This window comes from Chanodichthys erythropterus, chromosome 11 (genome assembly GCF_024489055.1).
Source record: "Chanodichthys erythropterus isolate Z2021 chromosome 11, ASM2448905v1, whole genome shotgun sequence".
NCBI lineage: Eukaryota > Metazoa > Chordata > Actinopteri > Cypriniformes > Xenocyprididae > Chanodichthys > Chanodichthys erythropterus.
In genome coordinates, this window is record NC_090231.1 from 59815047 (window position 1) to 59827888 (window position 12842).

Below are 12842 nucleotides of genomic sequence, written 5' to 3' on the forward strand. Positions count from 1 at the left end.
GCTGGCACAATCAGAACTCGTTACGTATTTCTGAAGGAGGGACTTCATAGAACAAGGAAGTCATCAGCCCGTTTTTATGACAGTGGAAACAGCGGTATACAGATAAGTAAATTATGTGAAAAATACTGTGTTTTTTTACACGCGAAACATGAACACATTTTATATTGCACACTATAAACACAATCAAAGCTTCAAAAAAACACGAAAAACACGACCTTTAAGACATAAGGCTCTATATAAACTAATATATAAACTCATTTGTTTATTATTGTTATTTTTATTTATTTATTTTTTGGCACAGCATGACATTGTTAGTAATTTGTCCCAGTTTTATATGTAATCACCCTAAAAACACTTAAACATGCTCAAGTGCGCCACGCGCTGTTTTCCGAGGAATCGACAGGCAGCGACACCGACAGATCCTCACTATCAAATCACAGTAACAGTCGGATTAACAGAGGTCTGGGGCAAAAACATAGTTAACATACAGTTAAGCTCTCTCTGGTGTACTGGTTTATCTAGTGTACCAGTTTAGATTTCACATGGCACTATATGAAGAGCACTAAATAGTGTGTACTGAAAGGGGACCCCTATTAACTGCACCTTCTTACAAAATGGTTATTACTTTACTTTTCCCACTTTTCATTAGGTGGCCTTAACTTACATTAAAAAATAAGAACAACATGTGCTGCTATTGAGGTGGATATGGGTCAGGACAGGACAGGTTTGGGACACGATTCAAACACTGTCCTGTACTGACGACAGATTTCAGTGAGCCAATCAATGACATCCCAAACGAGACTCGGTTCAGTCATGAATCAGAAGAGAGTTGGCTGATTTCGGACACACACACACACACACACACACACACACACACACACATGAGGGCGAGGCTCATGCTGGTGTCTCTCTCCTGCGGGCGCATGTGTGTGTGTGTGTGTGTGTGTGTGTGAGAGATACACGGTCAGGGAAGCGTGTCATTCTCTCACCCAGCAGTGAAACGCTTCGTCTAACACTAATATAATCAAGAGCTGATCAGGGTCTGAATGTCATCAATCCAAACTAAAATACATGAACCAACCCAGAACAGGACAGACTTCAGTGATTAGTTATTTAGATGGCTTAATCTAATGAAGAAATAATGTTATACTGTATTTCAACACAAAAACAAAAGAAAGTGAAAAATAAACCACGTTTGCATATGCATTTTTAAGAACATTTTATTGACAATTAATTTACTTCAGTTACTTAGATTCAGATAAAGACCAGCATCAATTAAAGTACATTAGATAACAACAAATATCAGCATATCATATACTTTCAACGAAACTAAAACACCCTTATTAATCTGTAACTGAATTAATGCTCTGGCTAGTTTTCACTGAGATGAAAATCCAAAGCCGCTGAAACTATAACCTTCCAGTTTCACACAAGATCTTATTCCACTACACAACAAACACCCTTAAACACTGCAGACCCTGACAGCAAACACATGAGGGAGGAAGAAAACATAAATGAGAGTGTGTGCGTGTGTGTGTGTGTGTGTGTGTGTGTGTGTGTGTGTGTGCTTTTGTTTATATTACATTGTGGGGACCAAATGTCCCCATGATGTAATATAAACCTGAGTTCACCTACATCGTGGGGACCAGCCAGCGGTCCCCACAATGTAAATGGGTTTATAAATCATATAGAATGAGTTTTTGTGAAAAAGTAAAAGTTTGCACAGTTTCCTGTGAGGGTTAGGTTTAGGGGTAGGGGCAGGGTAGGGGGATAGAATGTACAGTTTGTTCAGTGTAAAATGCATTGAAGTCTATGGAAAGTCCCCACAATTCACAAAAACAAACATGTGTGTGTGTGTGTGTGTGTGTAACGTGATGAACCAGCAGATGGCAACATTGGATGTTTAAGCAACTCAATCTTGGAAAACATTTACTGTAAAGTTCACCTTCCAGCCTTTAAAATCAGTGGCATGCATTTTAATTCACATTAAGAAATGTACTCTCTCTCTCACACACACACACACGCACGCACGCAGGCACACACACACACACACACACACGCACGCAGGCACACACACACACACACACGCACACACACACACACGCACGCACACACACACACACACACACAAACACACACTCACACCACACACACGCACACGCACACACACACTCACACACACGCACACTCACACACACACACACTCACACACACACACACACACACATGTTTGTTTTTGTGAATTGTGGGGACTTTCCATAGACTTCAATGCATTTTACACTGAACAAACTGTACATTCTATCCCCCTACCCTGCCCCTACCCCTAAACCTAACCCTCACAGGAAACTGTGCAAACTTTTACTTTTTCACAAAAACTCATTCTATATGATTTATAAACCCATTTACATTGTGGGGACCGCTGGCTGGTCCCCACGATGTAGGTGAACTCAGGTTTATATTACATCATGGGGACATTTGGTCCCCACAATGTAATATAAACAAAAGCACACACACACACACACACACACACACACACACACACACACACACACACACACACACACACACACACACACACACACACACACACACACACACTCACACACACACACACACACACACACACACACACACACACACACACACACACACACACACACACACACACACACACGCACACACACACACACACACACACAAACACACACTCACACCACACACACGCACACGCACACACACACTCACACACACGCACACTCACACACACACACACTCACACACACACACACACACACATGTTTGTTTTTGTGAATTGTGGGGACTTTCCATAGACTTCAATGCATTTTACACTGAACAAACTGTACATTCTATCCCCCTACCCTGCCCCTACCCCTAAACCTAACCCTCACAGGAAACTGTGCAAACTTTTACTTTTTCACAAAAACTCATTCTATATGATTTATAAACCCATTTACATTGTGGGGACCGCTGGCTGGTCCCCACGATGTAGGTGAACTCAGGTTTATATTACATCATGGGGACATTTGGTCCCCACAATGTAATATAAACAAAAGCACACACACACACACACACACACACACACACACACACACACACACACACACACACACACACACACACACACACACACACACACACACACACACACACACACACACACACACACACACACACACACACACACACACACACACACACACACACACACACACACACACACACACACACACACACACACACACACACACACACACACACACACACACACACACACTCACACACACACACACACACACACACACACACACTCACACACACACACACACACACACACACACTCACACACACACACACACACACACACACACTCACACACACACACACCTGTCAAACAGCCTGTTCTTCCTGTTGTCCTGCAGAAAAACTGTGTCAGTAAATGTTTTTGATTGTCTACTTCAAGGACATACAAAGTGTTTCTATTATTAGAACATCTGAGCGGGACGATGTTTCTCCAACTATATTTAGAAATTAAATAAATCTCTTAGACTGTTTTCAAATATTTCTCACATGTTTTTTTTTTTTAAATATTATTATTTAATGATTTAAGCACTATTGAAAGTTCAGTAAGACATTCATAGCCATTAAAAACATTCTTGTACATATAAGAAACAACACATAGCAATTACATTAAAATGGCACTGAGAAACATTACACTTAATTCATTATAAAAATACTTAATTTGTTCCTTAAGAATAAAAAGAATATTCAATAAAATATCGAAAAATGTATAAATACCAAAATGACTTTTTGGTAAGTCATGCATCAACCTATCCTATCATAACTTACAGTAATTATTGATTAAACCAATAAGAACAACATTATAAATCATGAAACATAAATTTCACAAGCAATAGGAGGAGAAGATGAGAACGAGATGAGAATGAGAAGACAAGAGGATGAGATCAAAGCGAGAGGAGGACGAGAAGAGGGAGAGACGAGAGTGAGAGGAGGATGAGAAGAGGATGAGAAGAGGAGAGGATGAGGTGAGAGCAAGAGGAGGATGAGAAGAGGATGAGAAGAGGAGAGGATGAGGTGAGAGCGAGAGGAGGATGAGAAGAGGAAAGGATGAGGTGAGAGCGAGAGGAGGATGAGAAGAGGATGAGAAGAGGAGAGGATGAGGTGAGAGCGAGAGGAGGATGAGAGGAGGATGAGAAGAGGAAAGGATGAGGTGAGAGTGAGAGGAGGATGAGAGGAGGATGAGAAGAGGAAAGGATGAGGTGAGAGCGAGACGATGTTTGATCTTTTGGAGGTCGTGGTTGTCCTGGTTCAAAGCAGCAGCTTCAATATCAAACAGAGAAGAGTATAAATGACCCGCGAGTAACAGACTACAGGTCATGTGTTTAAACAATCAGATTATTCTAATCAAGTACTTGTAATTTGACTTCATCATTCACCACACAAACATACATGACTAATACATAAAACATTATAGTGTCATTAAAAACAGGCTATGAGAAACACTTTATGTTTATGTTGTTGATAAAGATGAATATCTTCAGGAACATGACTGGTAAAGTTAGTCATGTTATTTGTAATTATTACCAGATTTTCATGTCAGTAGTAATTAACCCGTGTCTGTTAGTGGATATAAGTGCTCTTATATTTGTGTATAATGACACTGAATTTCATTTCATGACCTTGTTTCTGTGAATCACACTCTTCCTTCACATAATATAATCATTTACACTCAAATCAATATTTCACATTCATGTATGTATTTATCTGGTATGTGGCTGTGTAATAAACGGCTCTGATGCGTGTCGGGTTTATTTTATGACAATGAGCAGCTGACTGAACATTATCACTTACATAAGAGTTACTCACTTCTAGTTTCAGACTGATGTAGCTGTATCTGTCAGAAGAGAGACGATGAAGAGTAAGACGGAAAAAGATCAGGAGCTCGTCTGTGTCGCGTCACACCTGCAGACTGACAAACATGAAACGGTTTTCAAGCTGCAGAAACACTAAGCTGGTGTCAGTCTTCAGCTCCTCATGAAGACCGTTTTCTCTTTGTGATGTTTAAAATAGTCACATGGATCGAATAGTCAATGAATCATTCTAATAATATGTAGATTAGTCAATTATCAAGATGATGCTGTGCTAGCATTGTATAAACCATGTGTGAATGTGTGTTATACTCACATATATACGTCAACAGAACTGTCGGCTCTTCCAGCCCTGATTGGTTGCGTCGGCAGAGGGCAGCCAGCGAATCTGACACACAAAACTCAAGTCAGAACATCCGCATGATCATTAATGTTCATATGTGTACGGTAGAGGCAGAGGGGGGATACTAATTTGTTAAAATCTCTAGTAAACTAGGATGTCATAAACTTTAGTTAGCATTTTTATTAGTGGTTAGGGTTAGAGTTTTTTTAAAGGTCGATTAGCATGTCTTGGAGAACAGGGTGGCCGATGGTCAATAAAGCTAAAACTATAATATTTTGAAATCATTCATTTGAAAATTAATCGATTTGATAAAATAATTTGAACTTTAATAAATGTGTGAAAAACTGATTTTACTTCAGCAATTGATTGTTGTAGTGTTCCCTTTGAATACGGTTCACTCGCATTGTGTCTGATGCTTAATGTAGTAAACTCCTGTTTTCTGCGAATTCTGAAGCCTGATTGGTTCAAATGGCATTTCAGCCTGCCAGAATGGGTGGGGTTGACTGCCTATAAAGTCACGCAGAAACACCACTAATCCAGATCTATTTCCTTCAGCGCAAAGATAATTCCGCTGCTTCGAAGAAGACTGAAGCCTCGACGCTCTTCTCGCCATTGAAGAGTGAACAAAGACGCTTCAGCAAGCAAGCTGATTACGCCGATCTACCCTGCGGCCTTCCACCGACTACTAAAAGAGAAAATTTCAAAGAAAATTTCCTGTGACGTTGTTGCAAATGTCACGCCACAAGTGCGGCTCGTGCAGGCCTTCCCTGTCCGCTCTAGATGAGCTCACTGAGTGTCTCATACTTGACTCCAGCCTCCCATACTGTGAGAAGATGAGCCTCGCAACGCTCTTCAGTGACCACCCACCCCCTCGTCTCCTTCCCCTCTCGAGCCAAGGTAAAGGCTGAGAAGCGAGTGTGGCATGGTCTGATTTGTTGGTCTGACGATGAGTTGACTGGCGATGACTCCGCCCCTCCATCACCTAAAGAGACTGATGACGTGATACAGAACTTTGTGAGCCCCAGAAGAGCCCGCCGGAGTGGTTCCTGCGGCCCCCAGCCCTGTTCTTCCCTGAAGTATTTATGTATGTTTTAATTGGTGTATTCTTATTTTACCATCTGTTCAATAGTCTTTAGTGATGTTTAAACTTTATTAGTTAGGAGTTTTTGCTGTGGTATCAAAGTACTTAAAGTGTTTTTTAAGTTAAATGTTAAGCAAAGTTACATTTGTCTGTTTCCAGGAGAAAAGTGGTTGTGGCAGATGCCTCCAAGATGGGCTGGGAGAACCTGTGCAACAGCAGAATGACCTTCGGCTCATGGGCAACTCCTATGACAGCCAGTGCCACAGTTCCTCAACAGACCGTCCATACCGGCGTGATGAATACGATCCTCAGCCGGATGGAACTGAAATAAATACTTTGATTGTTGCGATCCTATCGGACTTATGATAGCAACCTGATTGTAACAAAGCACTGTTCGCCAGAGGAGAACTGGCCCCCCGACTAAGACTGGTTTCTCCCAAAGTTTTTTTTTTCTCCATTTTAACACCTATTTGCCACTTGTTTGCCACCTGATGTCACCTGATGGAGTTTGGGTTCCTTGCCGCTGTCGCCTTTGGCTTGCTTAGTTGGGGACACTTGACATCTGATATTCAATAGTATTCTTGACATTTATTCAACAGTGCTTCTGATCTGCCTGCATTGACACTATTCTTTAAGAGCTGCTGTGCAGCCAAATTATGTACCAGTTATCACTGTAAAGCTGCTTTGAAACAATCTGCATTGTAAAAAGCGCTATATAAATAAAGGTGACTTGACTTGACTATGATGAAATGGCACATCAACCATTTGGAAATGATGTTGGATAATTTTGGCCTTTAAGGAGTTCATGACGGAACTCAGAAGCCATCATTTCCTGGTCAGCTCGGATAACAGGATGGTGGTTGCCTTCATAAACCACCAAGGAGGTACCAGGTCTCGCCCTATATACAGACTTCCCTTGTGGGCATGAATGAACATCTGCTCAGTTAGGGTGGTTCACATGCCAGGCTCCTCGAACATAGGAGCAAACATGCTGTCACATGGCATTCCCCCCTGGGGGAATGATTCCCTGATTTAACAGGAATGAGCTTGCCATGCTATTATGCTGCCCAGCATGCTACCCGCTTCTCAGTCCAAAGAGCTGAATAGCCGGGGGGCTGAAACACCATTTGTCTGTGGAATTGCACAGATGTGAACCAATCAGGCTTCAGAATTTGGAGAAAACAGGAGTTTTCCCTATAAGCATCAGCTAAAGCAGACATAATGCTCGTTCTCGTTATCTCAGGGAACCAGGGTTACGGGAGTAACCATAACGTCTGTCTTGTTGCTGATTGTTCTGTACACTGTAATGGACTTTTTTTGTCATAGCAGAAGCTTTAAGATAATGAATAGATCATTTAAAACAATTTGAGTTCAAATCAATATTTCATGTCCACAGTGATTTATCTGGTGAGCAGTCATGTAATGGCACCTTTCCATTGCGTGGTACAACTCAGCTTGACTCGCTTTACTTTCAGTTTGCTTTTCCACTGCAGTTTAGTACCGCTTCAAAATGGGTGGGATTATAACCTGATCGTGTGGTCGCACCGCCTCTACTGCCATGGATCCGCAACCTTGGCTACCAACGAGTCTACACCTTGTCTACTGACCATGATACAGTCATTTCTTTTTCTTTTCTTGCAATTTGTGTGTGATGGTCATTTAAAGCAAGTAGTTTAAAAAACTTTACACTAACAAATGATACTGCTGTGGCTGTTATTGACTATTTAAATATAACGGGATTGGTGTTTCGTGTTTCAAATCCAATGACGCTGCTAGTGACGATTCTCTCCTAACAATCAGTGATCTGCAGTGTTTACATGTTACATTTAGTATCAGTACAGCACGCTTGGAATCTCCACTGAGGTGGTACTATTTAAACCAGCCCTAGGCTATCATGCCGTACTGAACCCAGTGGCGTGCAGTGGTGTTCTGAAATGAGGAGGCACATTTTTTTTTATTTTTATGAATCATTGTAAATTCATGTGCATTACTCTTAAAGTTGACACATCTTCCTTGTTAAATGAACATTACTTTACAGTACATCAAAAAAGAAAAAAAGAAACCAAAGACAACTCTATTTTGTAATTTTACATTAGCAATGTAATGTTCTATCAAAACCAAGTCAATCTCATCAAGCATCAAGTGTTTTAAGCATTTCTACATTCATTCCAAAATAATATATTAAGCAATATATTTTATTTTTTTATTGCGGTTTTTCTTTTTAATTGTCAACCTAGAATATTTTGGATCATCAGTCATGCTCCATTAACACCGTCTGTCACAGACACGAATTGCATTTTTAATTTCACCAAGCTGATTGCACTAAAACACCCCGCAGTCATCATGATTTCAGTCCATTTCAAGTTTGATTTTGATGTGACAAAGCGGTGATATCAAACTGGGTGATCTATTTACTTACTTTTTGATTAGTCTTCCGATTGACGCCATTATTTGTTCAGTCAAACCTACGCGCGCGGAAAGCACACGTCAACGAGAGGCGGGATTTATTGCACAAACCAATCATATCCAATCATAACCAATTACATCCAATTATGATTGATGGAGACATTGCCTCCTCTCACGTGACTTTCCCCCATTCATTCTTAATCACCCCCCACAAAACCCACCACACGCCAGGGTTCTGATGATTTTCTATAGATTCCTATGAGAGGAAAGGGAGGCATGACTCCTCTGTGTAACTTTACCTGCGGGTGTCGCTGTTGGGCAGTGTTCCTTAAGAAATACACGTGACTTGCGCTCTTTTTAATGTCATAATTTGTAATATTTGTGTTGTTTTATATGTAATATGGATTATTTTCTCATCCTATTTTTTTTGAGGAGGCACTGCCTCCCTTGCCTACTCGGAGGAAACGCCCCTGACTGAACCGTACCATGCAATGGAAAAGTGCCATAATAATGTAGGCATAATAATGTGCTGTGCACTGTGTATTATCCCTTACATATTCTCTCTCTTTTCTAGCACATTAGATGCAGTCGCTCCTTTACGTCTAAAGAAGATTAAGGAAACTAATCCAACGGCGTGGTATGATGAGCACACTAAACGAACTGTGAGAAAAGCTGAACGTAGTTGGAAGAAAACAAAACTAGAAGTTTTTCGCATTTCGTGGAAAGAAAAAATGATTGAGTACAGAACGGCTATAAGAAATGCTAGATCTACTTATTTTTCAAATCTCTTAATAGAAAACAAACATAATCCTAGGTATTTATTTGACACAGTGGCTAAATTAACTAGAAACAGAGATTCAACTGCTAACGTTTCCAAAGAGCACAGCAGTAATGACTTTATGAACTTCTCTACTTGCAAGATTGATAATATTAGAGAGAAAATTATAAACATGCAACCGTCTACAGTTTCGCTTCAGACAGTGCACTGTAGTGTCCCTGAGGTAAAACTAGAATCATTCACCGCTATAGGAGCGGAAGAATTATCTAAACTTATCAAATCATCAAAATCAACGACATGTATGTTAGACCCAATGCCGACTAAACTACTGAAAGAAATGCTTCCAGAGGTCGTAGGTCCACTTCTTGATATAATTAATTCATCTTTAACACTAGGATACATGCCAAAAACTTTTAAGCAGGCTATTATTAAACCTCTTATTAAATAACCTCAACTAGATCCGAGAGATTTAGTAAATTACAGGCCAATCTCGAATCTACCTTTTCTGTCAAAGATACTAGAAAAGGCAGTTTCACCACAACTGTGTTCCTTTTTAGAAAGAAACGGAATCTGTGAGGATTTCCAGTCAGGATTTAGACCAAACCATAGTACTGAGACTGCTCTCGTTAGAGTTACAAACGATCTACTCCTATCATCCGATCGTGGCTGTATTTCTCTATTAGTGTTATTAGATCTCAGTGCTACTTTTGACACTATCGATCATAACATTCTTTTAAAAAGACTTGAAAACTATATTGGCATTAGTGGAATTGCTTTGGCATGGTTCAAATCATACTTATCTGACCGTTATCAGTCTGTAGTAGTTAATGAAGAGATGTCGTATCGATCACAGGTTAAATATGGAGTACAACAAGGCTCAGTATTAGGACCGTTGCTTTTCACTCTGTACATGCTGCCCTTAGGACAGATAATTAGGAAGCATGGTGTTAGTTTTCACTGCTACGCTGACGATACTCAGCTCTATATTTGCTCACACCCTGACGAAACCTACAAATTCACAAAACTAACAGAATGCATAGCTGACATTACAAACTGGATGACAAGAAATTTCTTATTATTAAATTCAGAAAAAACTGCTTTCCTAATCTTTGGACCAAAAACTTCCTCACAAAAAAACCTTGAATACTCTCTAACACTTGACGGGTGCTCCATTAAACCTTCGTCCTCAGTTAGGAACCTGGGTGTGCTCTTTGATACCAATCTTTCATTTGAAAGTCATGTTTCTAGTATCTGTACAACCGCATTCTTCCATCTAAAAAATATATCTAAATTACGACATATGCTCTCAATGACAAATGCGGAACAGTTGGTTCATGCATTCATGACCTCAAGACTAGATTATTGTAACGCTCTACTGGGTGGTTGTTCTGCTCGGCTTTTAAACAAACTACAGTTGGTCCAAAATGCGGCAGCTAGAGTTCTTACTAGAACCAGAAAGTATGACCATATTAGCCCAGTTCTGTCAACATTACATTGGCTCCCTATTAAACATCGTATAGATTTTAAAATCTTGCTACTTACTTATAAAGCTCTAAATGGTTTAGCTCCCCAGTACCTAAGTGAGCTCTTAATGCATTATAGTCCTTCACGTTTATTGCGATCTCAGAATTCAGGCCAGTTGATAATACCCAGAATATCAAAATCAACTGAAGGCGGCAGATCCTTTTCCTATTTAGCACCTAAACTCTGGAACAATCTTCCTAGCATTGTTCGGGAAGCAGACACACTCTGTCAGTTTAAATCTAGACTAAAAACACATCTCTTTGCTCTTGCATACACATAACACATTATCAATACATTAACATTTTTCAAATCCGTTAAAGGATTGTTACGCTGCAATAATTAGGTTGGCCGGAACCGAGAACATTTCCTATAACACTAGATATACCTGTACATCAGAATAAGAATGGCTTCTACGCTAATATCTGTCTCTCTGCTTATCCTGAGGTTTGCCGGGTGCTGGATCCAGGCCGTATCCAGATCAGATGGAGAACCTGTGTCTGGACCTGACTACAACGTAGCCCAGGAGACAATGGGCCTACAGATCCAGTTCTGGCTGTATCTATAATTCAGATTCTTAATCCCCGTATCCGCTTACATATATTTATATATAATCTATTTTTAATCTCAATACTAAAAATGTATAGTTCAGATTTTGATCTCCATAGCCATTTACATATATTATATATATCTTCCAAGGGTTTTTTTCCCTCCTAGGACTTTTTTCCCAGTGCTAGCACGCTGGGTTTTTCTCCTAGGGCCTTTTTTCCACCCCTGGGAGTCAGCCGACATTAGCTTAATGTAGCACCATCTTGTATATGTTACACATTACCACGCTTGTTTGTACATCTTATTTTTAACCACTTCTCTTTTTTTCTGTGCTTCTAATATGTAAAGCTGCTTTGAAACAATTACCAATTGTAAAAAGCGCTATATAAATAAATTTGACTTGACTTGACTTGACATATTCGTTTTGTTTGAACTTGTTTGTTTGTCTTGGCTAAAAGCCGCTTGCAAGGAACTGTAATTTAAGAACAATAATTTGTGTCCATTCATTTAATTATGTGGCACGTAGCCATGTAATAAGCAGGATAATGTACAGCCAGTCGATTGTTATCACAAAATAAACCCTGACAGGGTGATCAGGACTGTGAAGTGGACATTATCCTAACATAACGACCAGCTGGGTATACTGCAGCTCAGTTTGAGATTGAAAGGATTTAACATTCTAATGTTCTCTTTCATCTGTCCAGCAACAGCAGAAACTCCTGCATCAAGTTCTCACGCTGGGACGGACCGTCACAGAACAGACAGAGTTCATAATACAATGCACACTTCAGAAGGTCTAATAGCTGGAATTCCTGAAGACTACGAGATTCATGGAATTTAATGTGTATTCACAAGTTCGCACTTGCAAATAAGTCAGATAAATAAATAGTATGCATATTTGGCGTGCTGTCCAAGGAGAGGGCTCCGAGCTCTGTATTTGGCCCGAACCCAGAGTACTCCCCCAATATTCTGATTTAGGAAGATAACCGGGCGAGTGTGATGGTGCGTTCACACCGGACGCGAATGAAGCGGTAAGCGCGAGTGATTTACATGTTAAGTCAATGCAAAGACGCAAATTGACATCCTGCGGCGCGATTCGCGCGAATGAAGTGGCGCGAATGACGCGATTCGCGCAAGTTGAAAAATCTGAACTTTGGCGAACTTCCGCGCCGCATTAACCAATCAGGAGCTTGCTCTAGTAGTGACGTGACGTAGCGAGCTGAGGCAGAAATTCGAAACAACAATGGAGGACAAAAT

General features: G+C 40.4%; 1 protein-coding gene across 2 annotated transcripts in view; it reads right to left on the bottom strand.

The window, feature by feature from the left end:
- Positions 1-3298: 3298 nt before the first annotated feature.
- Positions 3299-12842, bottom strand: part of rbpms (RNA binding protein, mRNA processing factor) — a 23729-nt gene continuing 14185 nt past the window's right edge. For both annotated transcript variants that reach the window (XM_067400314.1, XM_067400313.1), the window contains 3 exons: positions 5224-5295; positions 4906-5008; positions 3299-4359 (listed from right to left, as the gene is read on the bottom strand). In XM_067400314.1, the coding sequence (XP_067256415.1) occupies positions 4974-5008; positions 5224-5295 (107 nt within the window). In that variant the 3' untranslated portion in view covers positions 3299-4359; positions 4906-4973. The remainder of the gene's footprint in view (positions 4360-4905; positions 5009-5223; positions 5296-12842) is intronic.